The following is a 20,736-nucleotide window of genomic DNA, read 5'->3' on the forward strand; positions in this document are numbered from 1 at the left end:
TAAAAAAATAAATATTAAAAAAATTTTAAACAAAATATATATATATATATATATATATATTATATATATATATATATATATATATATATATAATTTAAATAAAACAAGATAGAAAAATAATTTAAATAAATAATTTTTTACCAAAGTTTAACTCTAAACTATATCTTTAGTAAAAAGTAAAGAACCAATCGAAAGAGATAATTATTAATTTAGCTTTCTAAATTGTAAGAAGTGTTGTTATTTTTGCCTATATAAATTGTGAAACATCATAAAGCATTCCGAAGTTTATGTGGATTCATCAAAATAATAGCTCCATAAATTTTCCATAAGTTTATTTCAAGCAATGATTCAATTTTTATTTTTATTTTTTATTTAATTTTAAAAAATAATTTAATTATTTATGTCTTAAGATGTCAATAGTGTTATCATTTTTTTACATAAATCTAAAAATTTCATCAACACTTTTAAACAAAACTCATAAAATTAGTATTATCTTCAATAAAATTCACGTTTTCATCAAATTCGTAACTTAAATCTTCAAGTAAATTCATATTTTCTTCTCTAACAAAATAACTTATATTTTAAGATTTAGGTAATGGACTTGATTTGGAGAATGATAGAAAAAAGAATAAGATATTGTGTCAGTTATTCGATGATCAAATCTTAAAGCATGAACTATTTATTTGACGGATTTAATATTGTCAGATATGAAAATATTAGTTTATTTGAAGATTTGAGTTATGAATTTGATGAATATATGAATTTTTTTGAAATTAATAATGAATTTTATAGATTTTGTTTGAAGACGATGATGAATTTATGAGTTTATGTAAAAAAATGACAATATTATTGATATTTTAAGATATAAAAATATCAAATAGTTATTTAAAATTAAATAAAAAATAAATAATAAATATAAATAATCTTTACACTGTCAATTAATCATATTCATTATATAATCAAAAACGTTTAATTTTTATTATAATTGCTTTTAAAAATATCTTAATAAATGGTTGTAATGTGTTTACATTGTCAATATATATATATATAACAATTGATCAAATAATTAATGATTAAGGGGGTGTATTGGATTAATATTTAAACAAACAATTTTTGCGTGAAAAAGTCTTGTAAGATTTTAAATGGCGATCAAGATTTGTAATTTTGATTTCAAATGATTTTTATCTTAAGAAATTATAGGATTTTAATTTTTTTTATAGATTTATAAAATTTAAATGACTCGATAAATTTTAAACAATTGTTGAAGAAAAGTAATTTCTACACACTCTCTAACACAATATTTTTAATAAACTTAAAAAAAAAATTAAATTATTCTTACAAAAATCAACTTCACATATTTAAAATAAAGTATGTCATTATTCTATCAACATAATATTTTGCAATGCAGGGATAAATTGACAATTTATTTTCATTTTGATTATCGGTACTCTTATATGCAACATTTTAATTGTTGTTATTAGTTAAAATTTTAAATAATGCATTGAGACAATCATCAACTTATTTTTATTTCAAGAGTCATTATTGATATATAAAAAAATGGATGAAATTTTTTTTAAAAAAAATATGTGTTCCACTAATATTTTTTTATATTTATTACACGTGTAATGCATATATCATGAACATAGTAACATAAAATTAATAATCATATTAATACTCATAAGATAACATAACAACTAAAAATATATTTTGATTATTTGATATTATTTTTATAATTATTCTTTAAAATATTATTTGGAAAATAGGTGAAAAAACACAACAATGTTACTAATATTATGGGAATAGATCACAGGAGAAATGAGAGAGAAATAGGAATAATAAAGATATGTAAATGCATTAATGAATTAAAGAGACAATTAAAAAAAGATACATGAGAGAGGAAAATGTGGAGATATTGGGAGAGTTTGAGAATTAGAGTAAATTATTTGCGAGATGAGTTGAATGAAGTCATATAATTAGAACAATTCGAGTTTGGTTTGAACCATTCTTTATCATAGAGTTAAATTGATTGAGTATCATTAAAAATTGAGAATATATGAGAAAATATACAAAGAAAAATAAAAAAACGAGAATATATAGAAATCTCATGTTTTAGAAAAAAAACTTTTTACTACTAAAATTTCATTAAAAAAATTTAACAAAATTTTGTGAAATCTATTTTTGAATATAATATATTAAAATTTAAAATATTTTGAATACTACGAGACTTTTTGTAAATTGTATAATTTATTCATTGAATACTACTAAATTTTTACACATTATTTAAAAAATCTAAACATTCTTAATTGAATATCTCGTAACTTATTATAATTACATTAAAATCTTGATTGAATATTTCAATACATTTTTAACATATTTCTAAATCTTCATTCATACACCTCATATAATTAAAATAAGATTACGTGATTTTTTTAATGATGAGATGTAATTGTGAAACAAATTATTATGCTTAATAACTCTTTATAAACAAAGAAGTTCGTTAATCAAACAATTAATAATTAAGATAATATATTAATGATAAAACACGCAATGTTTTATATAAATTTAAAATTTTTAGTTATATAATCTAATCATCCATATTACATATTTTTTTTTTATAAAATTTATTATATGTTTATTTGAAACAATTATTATAATATTATGTAACCAATTTCACTTACTATTTTAAAAAGTCACATTTAAAAAAAAAAACTTTTTCCTCTTTCTCTCCTTGTCTTATTCGCTCATATTTCCCTTATTCGTTTCCCTTTCTTGATCTCTTTCTTTCACCCTTTATTTTCTCTCTAAATATATATTTTGCCCTTCTTTCTCTATCACACACACAATTTATATTTTTTTTCTCTTTATTTGTTTATAGTGTTTTAAAATCAATTTGGTGATGAATTCAATGAAGACATTGAATCACTAATCGAACAACTTAATTACTAGTTAAACTAAATAATTGAATCAAATTAAATTGAATAATTTAATTTTATAAGTTGGTCATTATAATTATTTTTCGATCCCATTTTTAATTATTTTCAATAAAATTATTTTTAAAGTGAAAGTTAAGACTCGTTTAACATATTATCGTTTTGTTTTAATAATTTTGTATAAAATATTGTTCAACATTCGAAAAATAGACTTTTAGTTTAAATATTTAGTGGTTATATCTATATTATGATTACAATTGTGATTACTAGAAATTGTGTTGACACAAGAAGTGCCTCCCTCCTATTGAATATTGATGGAGGTTTTAGAGAAGTACTGTAGTCATAATACAAGGGAGCAACTGACAATACATGAGAGAGAAAAATAACGATAATTTAAACAAAACAACTTATGTTGGAAAAAATGTTACAGGATGATCCAAATATTGTATATTACTTATTTTGATGAGAAATTTCTATTGATTTTATTTATATTATTATTGTATATTTTATTATAATAACAATTACTAACCTATTTATATTTGAGATAAAAAAAATAATTCTTTAATAATATATCAACTGATAAAATGTTGATATTAGAATTTTTATTTTAAATTCAAATTCGAAATAGTGTGAGTTTATATTTATTATATTCAAAGGTATTTTTTTTTTCTTTCAAAATTAATTTTCGGATTGGTATTCATAGAGCAATGGGCGTGGGACCCATCATTTAAAAGGATTCTAACACGAAGCCCAATCCACTTCGTTTTGATGGCCCATAGGCCCAATCCACTTATCAGCTTGTAGAATCGTACCAGAAACATGATTGGCACTGAACCCAACTTCCCGGTAAACGGAATCGGAGCTTCTCGTCGGCCGGCAGAAACAGCGACAGAGTCGTTCAGGTTTTCCTTTTCCTTTTTTATAATTTTCCCGGATGCGATTTGCGGCCGCGATAGCCGCCCGTACCAAAGATTGAATTGCGTCGCAGCAGATATACACTCCCTGAATTGCGTCGCACCTCAATTCCCCGATTGGGCGCTAAAGAGGCGCGATTTTCAACATAAGAGTGTGATGCTATAGTAGTGTATGTTAGTATAGGACCGTGGAATCATACGTGTATCTATAATTTTCATTCTAAGGCATGATTACAGTGAGGGAAATTCTAATATAGAACACAACCATCATGAGCCGCTACTTAAAAAATGTTTAAAACTAACGATCGTAGTCATCTCTTAGACAGAGACATTAATGGTAATTTTCGTTTTCATGACTTAGACAATGACTTAAATGATACATAAACATTAGGGAAACTAAATATGTATGGCATATTGAATCTATATCAATCAGGTCAGCCTATTTTCCATAAAAAGGAAAAGAGTTATTAACTATTACTTATGATGAGTATCATTGACAGTGGTTAGAATTTCGATCATTTTTAAGTATTGGTTCATGGTGGGCCACTTACGAAGGTGGTCTACGATGAACTCACCTTACATGGAAAATTGGTTTCCATATTACATAATTTTATTTTTTCACATGAATGTTTGGTTGCACTTGTTTAAGTTTCATGGATAAACTTGAAGTAATTTGCAAAAATCTCGTATTACCAAAACAGGGAAACAAAAAATTGCTGAAATTGAGGTGCTAATAAGATTACATTGGTTTATGAGTTAAGGCCAAATCAAATATGGGTACACCTGTTATGAACAACAAAGAGAACTATAATGGTAGGAGGAGTGTGCCATGGAAGCAGAAAGAGTTGTTTTTTCTGGTGATTTATGCATTTGTTTTCTATGTTATCATCATCAAACGTTCCCTTCAACTCTCTCATGGTATATTTCATGTTTCACATTTTTCTCCATAATTTGTTTATATAATTATGTTTCCTGCAAAGTATTCTCATATGGTATCTCCTGCTTAATTTATGAGCATCGTGTATTTTAATTTTTTATTATCTCAGATCACTACAAACAACTATTCGGTTTACGCCCGGGATGGCTCATACCTCATTACCTCAATGTATGATTGTGCTCTTTCTATGATTTGACTATTTGTCTGTATGTATTTCAGTAGTTGGTTAGGTTGCCCTTGCATTTTATTGCTGATTAAATGCACGTCGCAATCTGTTATGTGTAAAGGATGTCTCAGATGCTCAATGGAGGAACTTTCGGGGAAATTTACCTGTTCTAACTCTTGTCTTTGGAATTTTCACTCTTCTGGCCAGCTTGATGAGGGCTTTCTTCGATTTGAAAGTGAGAGGAATGTCCTTTCTGTGGCTTTTATTTTCTTTGGCATACCTATCATATCTGCATGGAGCATGGTATGGAATACCTAGTTCAATTAAATGCCGTTTCTTTTAATTTTGACATTATTTTCTTTGTTCAGTCTAATTTTGTGTTTGTTTCATTTTGCAGCGTCATATTTGTGCTCTCAATAGCTACTGTTAATTTTCTTCTTGTTAAGGTGTGTGTAACAGAACAATGTATAAGTTTTAGTCACAATGTTTCTAGTTGGACTGTATTATATTTGTTGGTTTGAAGATTTAACATAAATTTGAAAGTTTCGGGTCATAACAATTCTATCTTTTTCAGTAAAATTTATTGTATATCATATGTAGAAATCTAAGGAAAATATATTTAAATCAAATTTCATGAATTACTCACATGAATCACATCCCTCTGCTTAAAAATACAAATTAATTTTATTGCTTGACTTCACATCGATTATTTGTGTATTTTTGTTTCTAGGACTCTGAATTTTTTGAAAAATTAATGATTTAGGCCTTGAAATTTCAACGTATTTCTTTAGGAACATGAATGGCCAAAATGTAAAATATTTCTCTGAACATTGAAAAGATAAATTCAATTATGAGTTATGATGCTCTGACCTCTTTTTAAATGTTTGACTATCCACACCTATGATCTACTTGTTCCTAAATACGTAATGTTTTGGACTTCTGGTCTATCATTTAATTACCACATTTATCACTCTTCCCACAGTTTTCACGTAAGACTAAAATTGATGTTTCTGCAGATATTTTCACGGAAAAAGTACTTTCCACTAATAGTTTGGAGTTACAACATATTTTTTCTTCTATGTAATCGGATTTATGAAGGATATTCATTCTCTATATTTGGGTAAGAGGCATCCAATTGGTTGTATTTACACATTTTATGGTAAGTGTAATTCTATTACCACTTATGAGTTAAGATTGTGTATTTATATTGTAGGCAACAATGGAGATTTTTGGACAATTACCGGGGCAGCTTTAGGTGGCACATATGTTTCAACTTTGGTATTTATTCTCCTTATTTTGTTGAGTTTCCGTAGCATCTAAAGTTGAAACTGTCTATGTATTTATGGTTCATATATATCTTTGATGTAACCACCTTTTCCCGTCTTTCTAGTTGAATTATTCTCATTTGTGATCCACCACTAGCATTCATAAGAAGTTACACAAATGTCAAACTCGATCATTCCTCACTTAATTTGAAACTGGTTTCATCTTACGCTGATTTATTAATTAGGACAGATATAGGCTAGAATGTTAAAATTTGGTGATCTTAACATTTTTAAATTTTATTACATTGCGCATTTTATAAATCATATAGGCATGTCTTTGTATAACATAACAGAAAATGTAGGTTTCTTTATATCTAAGCATAGTTGTTTGTTGCAGTTGTTTTGCGTATGATAAGCTTTGGATTGGATTATCATTGGACAAATCAAGATTCTCACTTTAATCAGGAGGTATTACTATCTTGAGGAATATTATATTTGTTTGTTTTCAGTATAAATTTCTATTCTGCAGTCTCTCAATTTGATATTTGGTTGTGGTAATTACTATTATTATTATATTGCAGCGCAAATACTATTGAAACTTTATTACTGAAGAGTTACTTTTGATATTACCTCAAACCTGCATAGACCATAGATTGTGTCTGATTTCTATTTCTATTTAATTAATTTTGCCTTGGACACTTCGCTTGACAATTATATAAGGCCTGGCTGGTTTAATTGGGTTTTGGTGTACTTTGATTTCTACATGTTTGCTTATGGTCTGGGTGAAACCATGTTGATTTTTTTAAGCTTGAACCTATAACAAAGTTGTCCTCGTGTTGCTTAAATAGTCAAATTGTTAGGCAATGCATTGCTTGAAACATACTAGCTTGCAGTATCAGTGTCAAATGCACATTTTGTCATGTAGCTATTGAGATGTTAACTGATTACGCGATCTATAATAATTTTGCCAATATTTTGCACTTTGATGATTGCAGAAACATTGTCAACGTTGTCATATTTGTAAATCAGGAAAGACATGCTATCAGGCTATACAGGTTAGGATAGCTGCTATTTAATATTAAGCTAATTTAAGCATAGGGTGAAATTTATTATAGTGGCTAAATGATGTTCTACGTTTCTTTTTCCTCAAGTTTTCCGTTTTTATAATTATATATTTCTATTGGGTACATGGAAACATGTTTTTCAGTTCATAATTTTAATTACATTGTCAGGAGAGAAGTCTACCAACCAACAAGTTCGGATATGTCGTATACCTTTGTTATTTGGTGTATGCACCACTTTATATTGCCGGTCCAATAGTGAGCTTCAATGCTTTTGCTTCACAGGTGTGTAACTGTAAGTTATTTTTAAGATATAAGTTTCAAGATTGACTCTTATTACAATTGTATGGATGTGGTCTTTGTGAAACCTTTAGGGATGAAGTGCATCCTCATATTATTTTCCAAAATTGAAGTATATTGTAGAAATTATTTGTTTAAGTTGGGATGGAATAAAATAACCAATTTTGTCATCATTGTCTGGAAATTTGAAACTTTAACCCGCAATTGGTAAATTGAAATATAATCAACCAAAACATTTTGGTGAGTTTTCTATAATACAATCAAACTTTTACTGTCGAGTCATAATCAGATGTGCTCCTTTTTTGTCCTGAACTTTTCATGCATGCTAATTGTTGTCAAGTTTCTTTAATGGTTGCTTGAGTCTGTTTTATTGATGGTATTGATTCTAATGTTTTTGCAGCTAGATATTCCTCAAAATACTAATTCAGTAAGAAATGTGATACTCAATGGTTTCCGTTGGGTACTGTGTCTTCTCCTTATGGAATTGATGACACATCTATTATACTATAATGCCTTTGCTAATAGGTGAGTGCTTCAATACTACGTTAAGCGCCATATGCTATATTTAGTTTCTTAATATAATTTTATCCTATGATAGCTGAAATATTTCTTCATCAATCAGTGGGTTGTGGAAGCACTTTTCTCCTATGGAAGTGTTCATCATTGGATATGGGGTAAGAGAATACATGTCCATCAATTAACATAAGTGGTTCTACTTATTGAGGTTGTATTGGAATTTCACGTTGCCAAAGTTTCCGACCATTGGATGTATATGTGTTTGGGCACCCTTATGCTCTGAGCTAGCTTTTGGAGTGAGATCCAAGCTCATCCAACATAACTGAGCCTAATGACTTCAACCAGTACATGTAGCCAAACCCACCTAGTGAGATACTAAGGCTTAGTTAGTGGTGGTGGTTGTTATAGTTTGATAACTGTACTTCCAATTTTGGTTAGCATAGTATTTATTTCCCTTCATTTTTTATAATGTATTTGTTTCAGGTCTTAAACTTCATGTGGCTAAAATTTTTACTGATCTGGCGCTTTTTCAGGTTCTGGTCACTGGTATGTTACTTGGTCTTTAAGCATCTAAGAATAAATGTCCACGTATGTTTGTGGAGAAAATCTTTACTTTGGAATTCTGTTGCAGGTGAATGGAATTGAGACTCCAGAAAATATGCCAAAATGTATTAATAATTGCCACAACTTGGAAGGCTTTTGGAAAAATTGGCATGCTTCTTTTAACAAGTGGCTTGTGAGGTACAATCAATTCTTTTACCTTGATTTTCCATTTAGTTTTTCCCAAATAATAACTTTAATTTGACTGGGTAGAAATTCAGGTATATGTACATTCCTCTTGGGGGATCTCGAAAAAAGCTCCTAAATGTATGGGTTATATTCACTTTTGTTGCCATTTGGCATGATTTAGAGTGGTATGTATGATCCCTTTATTGGTCAGTTTAATCCATTCTATTTGTAAATGTTGCATTTTCTTTGACCAAATATTTTATGCTTGGTTATTCTCATGAACCTTAGGAAGCTTCTTTCATGGGCGTGGTTGACATGTTTATTCTTTATCCCTGAGTTGCTATTAAAATCAGCCGTAAAAGCTTTTCAGGTAATGTATATTATTGTTTATCTCTAATAAAAATTTCAACGATCGAAAATGTGATTTTTACTGCCTAACATGGAGTCATCCATCAAATATCAGGCTGAAAGCTCTTTCGGGGAATTGATATTTCGTGAACTCAGTGCTGTTGCTGGTGCAGTTACAATCACTTGCCTCATGGTTTGTCTTTGGTTACCCTCAGAAGCTAAGCATGTATGATTGTTCTTTGTTATTCTCAGTCACAATGACTTCAGTAACCAATGACCATTTTTTTTTTTTTTGCTTAGTGGTTTTCATTTCTGTGTCTGTAGATACTGTCACATTTGTTTATTTATAAAACAAAAATATAATCAATATCTAATTTGAAAGCCATGACTTTTTTAACAGGTAGCAAATCTGGTTGGTTTTGTTATTGGACCAAATGGGATTAACTGGTTGCTTTCTTCTTTTCTTGGCAAGGAAGGTCAGTGGAGATCCTTGGCTTTTTAACATAACAGAAGTTATATACTATACATTTTAAATTCATTACAAAATTCCATTTCACAGGGTTGCCTGTCCTTGGGGGCATGCTTATGACATTTTACGTTGGAGCAAAGGTATACAATTTTTAACATTTGTGTTTTCCATCCTTTGAATGGTTTTCATTTCCTCACGTTTTTTTTTAATAATCTTCTACCTGTGTATCTGCAGATTATGTTCCACATAGATGAAGCAAAGCATAGGTCGCACTGAACCTGACAAATGAAGGATCATGAAACTTGGGGCATTTTCATGTTTACTGCTAGGAGTTCATATTTGATAGAAAACAGTTTGGCTTGGAGGTATATGTATGTGGGTATGATTCTAGACCCATTTTGCAGATTTGCCGATGCGAGGCATGCGATTGTACATCATAAAATGTAAAATTTATTGCTAACGGAAAACAAGAAAAATGAAAAAAGTAAAATCTGTTGAAAATAGGGTAGGTTTGCATAATGAGATTTGGATTCCTCTATTGGCACCTCTGTTTTTGTTTTTGACTGAGAAACTGGTCAAACCTTGAATATGACACCTTATACTGCACATTTGGTTTTTTTGTTCTCTTACGATGTTTTCAATATATGATCTGAGATATATTCATATCTCGGCAGTTCCACGATTTTTGCAAAATCACGTTTTCCGCCAACTTTGGCTTTTTATTTGACCATTTTAATTATTATGTTGTCTTTTGGCCGCAGTTACTGTGTTGCATATTTAATTATTAAGGTTTAATTGAAACGTGCCAATTTATCTACATAATATTCCTGACTGTGTAATTGAACTACATAGATCGTTCGATTTCCACATACTAGGAATACTAAGTAGATTTGTGTAGAGAAAAAAAGGAAGGAGATATAAGTAGATACGGTATAATACAATACTAGGAGGACACTTGGGTGGGGTGAGTAGAGAAATGATGTCCAAACACATCAAGACGTGAGATCAAATATGGGCTACTCTTTGTTATTGTATGGCATTTTTGAATTGGAATATGGTGTATAAGATAAAAAGTAAAAAAGACATAGATAGGGTTATGTTACAAATTTGATATTCAAATAATACAATTTGGGTGAAAATGATATTCATTCATTTAAATTAAAGAATAGTTCGATCGATAACAACATAAATTTGCTAAAATGAAAATGATGAATCTACAAACAAGTATGCAACATTTATATTAATAGTATAAAACAATTTTTTTTGTACTAACTGACAAAATAAGAGTGACTGAAATAAATATTTCTCTTGATATGTAACGTTGACAATGCTTAAATCATTTATTGAATCTGATAATATCGAATCAAAGTTAATATATCAAATCTAAACGAAATAAACACTACCAAGATGATAACATCACGTCGTACTATGATGGATTGCACAATTTTCTCTTCTTCAGTTGCAAAGTTCCTTTATAATTAAAAAACTCTCCTCAGTTGGAAAATCACACCAAAAGTTCTCTGAAATTTGAGACTATTTTATGTTCTTCCTTTCTTTCTTTCGAGTGTCATAGTTAGGTTGTCCGTCAGAAACCTATGACATGATCTATTTATAGTCTGGTCTGACCTGTTAAATAAAAAGTTTAGACTTATACTTTTTTTAATTATACAAAAATCTATTAAGCCGATTTATATATATATATATATATATATATATATATATATTAACATAGTTATTTTTTATTATTATTTATTAACATTAGTATTTTTTATTTTAAATTTATTAATTATGAATTTATTTGTTTCTTTGTTTTTTTAAAAGGTTGTTGCAGACGTGTTAATTATAATTTTTTTTTTATATTTATCATTTTATTAGTTTTCTTTATATATAAATGTTTAATTTAGTCTAGTTAAAAAAATGTAAAATATATTATTTAAATGATTTAATGTGAAATAGGCTTTCAGGTTAAGTCAAACTTTTAAAAAAAGTCAGATCATGTCGAAAAATTTTTTATGATAGGTCGTATGTCAGACTCAACCTAAAAAATTAATCGTAGGTCAAACACAGACATTTCAAAGTCTGGTCTGACCTGACTTATTCCCACACCTAGTCATAGTACCATATTCCGAGCGACAACAATTGATTGCCATATTGATAGTGTAATTCTACAACGGATTTCTACGGTGCGGTGAAATTCTGATACAGTGTATCTGAGTTATTTTATGTTGAGGACTTCGTGGTTGATAGTTTGTCTTGTACAATTTGGACAATAGCGCGAAAACGTCTTAAAGAGAGCAATCTAGTATGCAACTCAATCCAATAATATATTCGGTGATATAAATTGATTTTGAAACAATTTTTGAATCTGGAGGGTGGGATTTATAATTACCATTATAAATTTTTTAAAACTAAAATAACTATAAATTTGAGTTTTGAAAATTTAAACTATTGATTTATTTCTATTAAAAATTTCATTTCATATGTACTATTTTTTAGATGAAGACAATTTGCACTGTATATTGTACACCTGTATTTGGACTAAAAAAACTAACTACATTTAAAAAAAATTACTTAAACGAGGTATTAATGTAATGTATACTTATTAGTTTGAAATTTATAATAAATAATAATAATAATAATATAAAATGATTTCTTATTTATAAAATAATTTTGTACATGACAAATTATCTCTCGATAAATCGAACTCACTCTCTCATTTTAGTATGTCTTGAATTTGTATTTGTTTTTTGTTCCTGTTTATTTTGGACCGAGTCAGATCAAATTCGATTCTTATCGTCCAAGACGAATTGATGGATCATGTCATATTTTGTATATCCCTAACCTTAATATTTGATTATTTTTTTCTTTACCATTAATGTTTTATCTCAATAAATAAAAAATATCTCTCTTTAATTAATAATTAACATCTAGATTGTAGTAAAAGTTTACAAGTAAGAGTTTGATTTTTTTCTTATGTAAAGTACTGAGTTTGAACTCGATAAATGATATTTAGATCTTACGAATTTTATAAATTTCAAAACCAATTTTCAAATATCCCTTCAGTGATAGTTATAAAACTTTATATTTGTATCATTTTACTTAATGATAATAAAATAGATAATACATTGTTTATTTTTTATCATTAACATTTGTTAAAATTATTCAAAAAACAAATAAAAATAATTTTTTACCATGAACTTTAAATTAAAACTTAAAGTATTAATATTTTATTTTTCAGTAAAAAGTATTTGGATGAGTTAAGGAATACCTAAAAAAATTGAGAATGATGTCCGAGAGTTTAAACTTGGGAAACCAACTTCATTACTAATTTACTTATAATTATTTTTAGTAAATTGATATAAATAATCAACAATAACAATTCTACAGAAACAGAAACACACAAATATTAATTGTGAGCATAGATGCTCCAAATATTAATTTCAAATATTACTGAAATTTTAACCATTTGTCATTATTTTCCTGATTGAGAATAGCAAATAATAGAAAATTTGTATTTTTGATTATATTTATAAAAAGAAGGAGGAATAAACACATCAAAATTATGAGAGAATAGAGAATGTCACATGGAATATTGGTCGGTGAAAATGATTCTTAAATATATATTATATAAATGATATAGATATAAATATGTACATTGATATGGAAATAGATTAATATATACATATATGACAATATATCAAATCAGATTGCTTTTATAATGACAAAATGAGAGGAATAATTGATAGTTAGTGATCAAATATGTTATCCAAAACTTTTATTTATATCTTATACTTTATACCATATGTTATTCAATAGTTAATAATCTATGAGACAAATGTACCAATATAAGCAAGTGACTTTACTTAAATCACATTGGTCAATAGATTTGACCTAATGGAATAGCTAAAGACCAAAGAAACAAAAAAAATATTGATTGCATATATGTTTAAGATATAAAGATGACATTATTTTCAAATATTGAGTAGTGGACACCCATCTTAATTAAGCAACAACTAATCTATTAGGAACATCTACTAAGAAATAGAAAAGTCCCCCGACAATTTTTATCGTCATTGGTTTGCAACGTCTCTTAAATATGAATAGGACTTGAGTCACACACTGTAACTGTAACATGCATTACTTGCCTTTGCCTCTTAGATAACATGCATTTCTTATAAGTCACATTATATTGACATAGTAGTGTTATTGTAGTTACATGTCTATGTTCGAGTAATAGTCTAAAAGAAATCAAATGATAAACATCAACTAATCATATCACTCGAGGTGGCCAATCATGTGTTATCAGACATAAACAATAATCATCAACATTGTCTTATCATGTCTCTTAATTTTCTTATCTTACAGAGTCAGTTACAAATTAACTAGATAAAAGGAGAACAATAAACTCAATTATCCTTATAAAATATAATTTTAAATAAACAAAATAAAAATTTAATAAAAAATAAATAAATTTTAATATTAAATACTAAAATTAATTATAAAACTATGTATAATTTTATCATAAGGGTATTTTTTTCATCTTATATACATATAATAAATTATTATTTAAAATTATAAAAATATAAATTTTAATTTAATCTTTTTACACTAGTACTTTTTTCTCTTATATATAAGATATATTATATATTTATTTAGTTTATCTAATAAATAAAATAAAATAATTTGATTATTTATAATTTATTTAATAAAATAATATTTTTTATTTAATAGCGTCAATAAAATTTTTTAAATGCAAAATTATTTTATTACTTATTGAAATTTTATAAGTTAGTTTGATAAAAATTCCATATAATATTTTTACACATTTTAATTTTATCATTTAAATGTAACTTATATTATATAATATTACAATAAAATATATATCAAACATATAAAAAATAAAATAATATTATAATATTTATTATTATTATTATTATTATTTATCCATCAAATACATATTATTATTATTATATTGAATTACTATCTATGTTCAGCATACTGAAAATGTCTATAAATAAATTGTAACAATTGACATATAAAGTGAAAAAAAGAAAGTTACAACACAGCCGCGTAGAGAAAAGCCAACCAAAGAATAAAAATATTTAATTACCTTACATATAATATCATATCATAAGGTATTCATTTGAATGCAATGCCCCACAATCACACGCAGCAAATACCGCGTGCATAACCTACCCCGCTCTTAGAAAGAATAGGAAAAAACAAATAAAAAGAAAAGGAAAAAGATGGAGCAAAACAATTTCAAAATGAAAAAAAAAAAGCCGTTGATGAGGTAATCATAGGGCGGAGATGAAATGTATTTGAATCAACGGTGGATATTGATTCGTGACGCTACGTGTATATGTGGCAGAAGTGAATATAAAAAAGGGAATACTGAAGAAACAAAAATTTAACATTAGGCGTCTCTGCTTTTTCCCACACTCACTCCCTGCTAGGGTTTCAGAGTAGCCGCGCTTCACTCATTTCGGTTCTTTCAAACTCGGTACTCAGTTTCATCGCCGATTCAACTCGCTAACTCGCTGTGAGTTTCTTTTTCTTTCGTTTTTTTACTCTTATTATTAGCACAAATTTGCTTTGTCATTTTCTTATTCGTTACTGTTTCTGCCGTTGATCGGAGTTAGTTATCAAGGGTTAGCACTTTTAGTTTCATAGATTAATTTGATTTCATTTTTTATGATCAGAAACAAGTTCAGTTTGTTAACTATGTTTTAGTTTTGTTCATGAGTATTTCTATCTAATTAGATTTTATTTTATTTTTTTAAAATAATTGGTAGTGTTTATTATTACTAATGCGCACTTTTTGTTTGGCTGCTTACGAAATGTACAAAATTGATGTAAACCTAATCTCCTTGTTTTTTTTAATCTGTTGGTGACCCCATAGATATTTATAAAGTAGGTTAAAACTATAAATAGAGTGTATTCCACTCTTTTGATTATCTGGTTTATAAATTTTCTGTTTTGTGTTTTATGTGCAGTCTTCTTCATATATTTATGCTCGTGGCTATGTTCTCTTTACACATTGTTATGAGGTTCATAGAAGGGGTTTGCCTATTGAAATTGTTGTGTGTATTTAAATTGTCGTGCATTTTATCTCTCACTGTGAATTCCTTTTGTTTAAAACTAGTTTTGTTTTTAATCCTTAACGTTTTTTGACTCACAGTTTTATATTTTTCCCTTGTTCTGTGTCGTTTGTATTACACATTTGTAATTCTTAATATGTTGTTAAACTTAAGCACAAGGGTGTCAAGCTTCCCGCGTTTTGCTCATTTAATTTGAAATTTTGTGATTAAGTTCTATTTTGCCAGTAAGTCTGAAGCAACATTATCATCCACTAATCAAGTTTTGGTTGGTAGTTTATGACATTTTTTCATTTTCATGCCCTTTATTTATGTTATTATTCCTGTATGTTCTAGGTTCAGATGGCCATGGAGGTTACTCAGATCCTTTTAAATGCCCAAGCAGTGGATGGTGCTGTAAGAAAACTAGCTGAAGATAGCTTGAAACAGTTCCAGGAGCAGAACCTTCCAAGTTTCTTGTTTTCTCTTGCTGGGGAATTGGCCAATGATGAGAAGCCACCAGAGAGTAGGAAGCTAGCAGGTTTAATTCTCAAGAATGCTTTGGATGCAAAAGATCAACCCAGAAAGATAGAATTTGTTCAAAGATGGCTGGCGTTGGACCCAACTTTGAAAGCCCAAATTAAAGCGTTTTTGTTGAGGACCCTTTCTTCTCCGTCTCTTGATGCTCGATCAACTGCATCACAAGTTATTGCAAAAGTTGCTGGCATTGAGTTGCCTCACAAGCAGTGGCCTGAATTGGTGGGATCCCTCTTGTCCAACGTTCATCAGCTTCCTGCTCCTACTAGACAGGCAACTCTTGAGACCCTTGGATACATTTGTGAAGAAGTATCACCAGATGTGGTAGACCAGGATCATGTAAATAAAATACTCACTGCAGTCGTTCAGGGAATGAATTCTTCAGAAGAAAACAATGATGTTAGGCTTGCTGCCATACAGGCATTGTACAATGCATTGGGTTTTGCCCAGGCAAATTTTTCCAATGATATGGAGCGTGATTACATAATGAGAATTGTCTGTGAAGCAACTCTTTCCCCTGAACTAAAGATCCGACGGGCAGCTTTTGAATGCTTGGTAGCTATTTCTTCTACATATTATGAAAAGTTGGCTCAATATATCCAAGATATCTTTACCATCACCGCCAAAGCCGTGAAGGAAGATGAGGAGCCTGTTGCACTTCAGGCAATCGAATTCTGGAGTTCAATTTGTGATGAAGAAATTGATATATTAGAAGAATATGGAGGTGACTTTAGTGGTGATTCAGACATTCCTTGCTTTTACTTTATAAAGCAGGCACTTCAATTTCTTGTTCCCATGTTATTGGAGACATTACTAAAACAAGAAGAAGATCAAGATCAGGATGAAGGAGCTTGGAACATTGCAATGGCTGGAGGTACATGCTTGGGATTGGTTGCACGGACAGTTGGTGATGACATTGTGCCTCTGGTTATGCCATTTATCGAAGAGAATATAACAAAACCAGATTGGAGGCAAAGGGAAGCTGCAACCTATGCATTTGGCTCCATTCTTGAAGGTCCATCTCTGGAAAAACTTGTGCCACTTGTGAATATGGCTTTGAGTTTCATGCTCAATGCGCTGACAAATGACCCAAACAATCATGTGAAGGACACCACTGCATGGACTCTTGGGCGAATGTTTGAGTTTTTGCATGGGTCAGCTTTGGATACTCCCATTATCACTCAAGCAAACTGCCAGCAGATTATTACTGTGCTTCTTCAGAGCATGAAAGATGTTCCAAATGTTGCTGAGAAGGCCTGTGGGGCGCTCTATTTTCTCGCCCAAGGTTATGAGGATGCTGGATCTTCGGCCTCCCCATTGACCCCCTTCTTCCAAGAAATTGTTCACGCTCTTCTAACTGTAACTCACAGAGAGGACTCCGTAGAATCGCGCCTTAGAACAGCAGCCTATGAAGCTCTAAATGAAGTAGTGAGATGTTCAAATGATGATACTGCACCAATGGTTGCCCAACTTGTTACTGTCATCATGATGGAGCTTCACCAGACTCTTGAGAATCAGAAGGTCTCATCTGATGAAAAGCAGAATGAGTTACAAGGCCTTCTATGTGGTTGCTTGCAGGTCATCATACAGAAGCTTGGATCGTCTGAACCTACGAAACGTCATTTAATGCAGTATGCTGACCAAATTATGGGTTTATTCTTGAGAGTATTTGCTTCTCGAAGTGCGACAGCACATGAAGAGGCTATGCTTGCCATTGGTGCTTTGGCCTATGCAACTGGTGCTGATTTTCTGAAGTACATGCAAGAATTTCACAAGTATTTGGAGATGGGTCTCCAAAATTTTGAGGATTACCAGGTATGTGCTATCACAGTGGGTGTGGTTGGGGATGTATGCAGGGCTTTGGAGGAGAATGTACTGTCTTATTGTGATGGGATAATGTCCCAACTCCTTAAGGATTTGTCAAGCAATCAGTTGCATAGGTCTGTGAAGCCTCCAATTTTTTCATGTTTTGGTGACATTGCCTTGGCAATTGGTGAAAGCTTTGAGAAGTATTTGTTATATGCTATGCCTATGCTTCAGAGTGCTGCTGAGCTCTCTGCTCATACTTCTGGTGCTGATGACGATATGATAGAGTACACAAACTCTTTAAGAAATGGAATCCTTGAGGCGTACTCAGGAATCTTTCAAGGATTCAAAGGTTCCCCAAAGACACAGCTCCTGATGCCTTATGCTCCTCATGTACTGCAATTCTTGGACAGTTTGTACATGGAGAAGGACATGTAAGTCAATTTTATTTACGTTCAAATCTTGGTTGTGAATTTCTTTTCTACCAATTTTGATTTTCTGACGTCGATTGTTCTTTTAGGGATGATGTTGTAACCAAGACGGCAATTGGTGTGCTTGGAGATTTAGCTGATACGTTGGGTGGTAATGCTGGCCCGTTGATTCAGCAATCTGTATCTAGCAAAGACTTCCTGAAAGAGTGCTTATCATCTGATGATCATTCAGTCAAGGAATCTGCAGAATGGGCCAAGTTGGCAATCAGTCGAGCAATTGCATTTTGAGGCTGCTGCTCCATGGGTCCTTGTTCTTGCATACATCTGCATTGTTGCATGGGGGTCTCAACTGCATACCATGAGTCGGGTCATCACAATTTTTGGGCACAGGTGTTCCAGTCATTTGGCTGGCTGTCTTCATTTCATGTCAGAAATATCGAGTCTTTTTTCATTTTATTTTTTAAATTTGTTTTTATGCATTGCTATGGAGAAAGTCTGTGGGTGATGACTGATCTTTCTGCTAACTTGGCAGAAAAGATGCAGTTTTTTGGATACAGGAGAAACTAGGTTAAATTGGAGGAAGCCGAAAATGAGATATACCATGGTATTTGTCAATACCGCCAATATTGAGCTTGCATGAGTTATATTATTTGAAATGTTTGGAGTCTATGGTGGTCCAAAAACGAACGACAATTGTCTTTTAAATTTTATTTTTTTCCTTTTACTATTGGCTGTAGAGTGAAACAATCATCTTAGTCCATCCATGTGTTTGAAACACAGGTAATGCAACATATTTTAGCCGTCCTTTAATATCCCTCACATAATTTTGTTTCCCGTATCAACTTTTTTGCTTTAATTTTGTAATTTTATATGATCGATTTTATGATAGTTTCCTTTTAAGGGACACCTTTAATTTTATGTTGTAGTTCAATAGGTCCTTTACATGATTGATATTTTGTGATCAATTATTTGAATGCCCTATGGGTTGGGAGGGTATTATACTACTGATGTCTTAATACTTTGGATTGAAATAGAAATCCGGATTCATATTGTTTGAGTAGCAATTTAAATAAAGAAAACTGTGTATATGCTCCTTTTATCCGATTAATGAGTGAATAATATCTAGTCGATTTTAATGAACGCCTTCTAAGTGTAACTCAATCCAGTAAACTAGAAATGGGCAAATCAGTTTTTTTTATATTTTAAGCTACAAATTTCAAACTTAATTTCATCTAAATAATCCCACCATGGTCAACTAGGTTAAAGGTCCCATAGACAACTTAATTATGCTTTCAATATAAGGTTGGTTGAATTAGGGATGGGAAGGATGGAACCGATTGATCAAACTTATATAATATGTAAGCTAACAATGCTGGGTGAGAATTAGGGATGGGAATAGGACCTGGTTTGACCTACTTATGACCATGTCTGATTTATAAAAAGATTAGGTTTAGACTATTTTTAAAATCTATTAGATTTATAACAAAACTTATTAGGCATGAGAGCTAATAATGGGTGCATTTGTTTAGGCTTGACCCTGCTAGACTGTGAGGGAATGGTCTCTTGCAAAGAATACAGGGAGACATTTGTTTCAGAAAAAAATCTATTTTTTGAAATCAAAAACTATTTTTTAGGGTTTAAATTGTGTTTGTTTAAGATTTTTTATTTTGTTAGAAAAATTATTTTTTGTTTAATATATATAGATATATAAAATATAACATTTAAATATTTTAATGTTAATAAGACTTTTAAATAGGCGTTCAAGCTAGACCAAACTTTTAGAAAGGTCAGACCAGACAGAAGAAAAAGTCTATGATAGGCCGTAAGCCAAATTTATGCCTAAAAAATTAATCTTATGCCAGACTCAGGCATTTCAAAGTCTGATTTGGTCTGACTTATTCTCACCCCTAGTTATAATGTGTTTTTCTAGGAAAATAATTGGGTCTTTGATGTTGGTCTACTTTAAGATAATTGGCTTAATTTTTTTTCTAAAAGAGTTTTTGCATCACATTTTCTAACATATATTTTTCAACACACTATTTTTTATCGATTGAAATTCATATAAGTCCTACTTAATTGTGTGGATTCCATTTAAATTCATTAGAATCTATGTGAATTTCATTTAATAAAATAGTATGTTGAAAAATGTGTTTGCATTATTTTTTTTTATAGATAAATGTTAATAAATTAGTATTTATATTAGTTTTTCTAGATTCAAACTCGGAAACTTCTTATAATTTTCCGGCATTC

The 20,736-nt window shown here is 29.9% G+C and overlaps 2 protein-coding genes across 6 annotated transcripts; both read left to right on the plus strand.

Moving 5' to 3' along the window:
• Positions 1-3,682: 3,682 nt before the first annotated feature.
• On the plus strand, positions 3,683-10,241 carry LOC101513943 (membrane-bound O-acyltransferase gup1). Of its 4 annotated transcripts, none has more exons than XM_004503526.4 (20): positions 3,683-3,832; positions 4,546-4,762; positions 4,891-4,949; positions 5,069-5,250; positions 5,345-5,393; positions 5,964-6,067; positions 6,161-6,225; positions 6,610-6,680; positions 7,208-7,267; positions 7,445-7,558; positions 7,974-8,098; positions 8,196-8,247; positions 8,573-8,635; positions 8,721-8,830; positions 8,911-9,003; positions 9,107-9,188; positions 9,282-9,392; positions 9,567-9,642; positions 9,726-9,775; positions 9,870-10,241. In XM_004503526.4, the coding sequence occupies exons 2-20, from the start codon at positions 4,618-4,620 to the stop codon at positions 9,909-9,911; spliced, it is 1,653 nt and encodes a 550-aa protein (XP_004503583.1). In that variant the 5' UTR covers positions 3,683-3,832; positions 4,546-4,617; the 3' UTR covers positions 9,912-10,241. The 4 variants fall into 4 exon arrangements, with proteins under 4 accessions (XP_004503583.1, XP_004503584.1, XP_027192014.1 ...); XM_004503527.4 differs by having other exon boundaries at positions 9,282-9,359; XM_027336211.2 differs by lacking the exon at positions 3,683-3,832 and having other exon boundaries at positions 4,681-4,762; positions 5,155-5,250.
• Positions 10,242-15,018: 4,777 nt separating this feature from the next.
• LOC101514483 (importin subunit beta-1-like) lies at positions 15,019-19,296 on the plus strand. Of its 2 annotated transcripts, none has more exons than XM_004503528.4 (3): positions 15,019-15,177; positions 16,070-18,489; positions 18,576-19,296. In XM_004503528.4, exons 2-3 carry the CDS (start codon positions 16,076-16,078, stop codon positions 18,772-18,774), a joined length of 2,613 nt encoding a protein of 870 aa, XP_004503585.1. In that variant the 5' UTR covers positions 15,019-15,177; positions 16,070-16,075; the 3' UTR covers positions 18,775-19,296. The 2 variants fall into 2 exon arrangements, with proteins under 2 accessions (XP_004503585.1, XP_004503586.1); XM_004503529.4 differs by having other exon boundaries at positions 15,024-15,177; positions 16,076-18,489.
• Positions 19,297-20,736: the final 1,440 nt, after the last annotated feature.

Source organism: Cicer arietinum, chromosome 6 (assembly GCF_000331145.2).
Source record: "Cicer arietinum cultivar CDC Frontier isolate Library 1 chromosome 6, Cicar.CDCFrontier_v2.0, whole genome shotgun sequence".
NCBI lineage: Eukaryota > Viridiplantae > Streptophyta > Magnoliopsida > Fabales > Fabaceae > Cicer > Cicer arietinum.

What these genes read in the sequence shown, in the direction of transcription:
- LOC101513943 (XM_004503526.4), top strand. Translation starts at nt 4,618, where the DNA reads ATGGGTACACCTGTTATGAACAACAAAGAGAACTATAATGGTAGGAGG. An exon ending in TTTAACAAGTGGCTTGTGAG is followed by an intron (nt 8,831 to 8,910) that starts GTACAATCAATT and finishes GTAGAAATTCAG; the next exon opens with GTATATGTACATTCCTCTTG. An exon ending in CAGCCGTAAAAGCTTTTCAG is followed by an intron (nt 9,189 to 9,281) that starts GTAATGTATATT and finishes ATCAAATATCAG; the next exon opens with GCTGAAAGCTCTTTCGGGGA.
- LOC101514483 (XM_004503528.4), top strand. Translation starts at nt 16,076, where the DNA reads ATGGCCATGGAGGTTACTCAGATCCTTTTAAATGCCCAAGCAGTGGAT. An exon ending in TTGTACATGGAGAAGGACAT is followed by an intron (nt 18,490 to 18,575) that starts GTAAGTCAATTT and finishes TTGTTCTTTTAG; the next exon opens with GGATGATGTTGTAACCAAGA.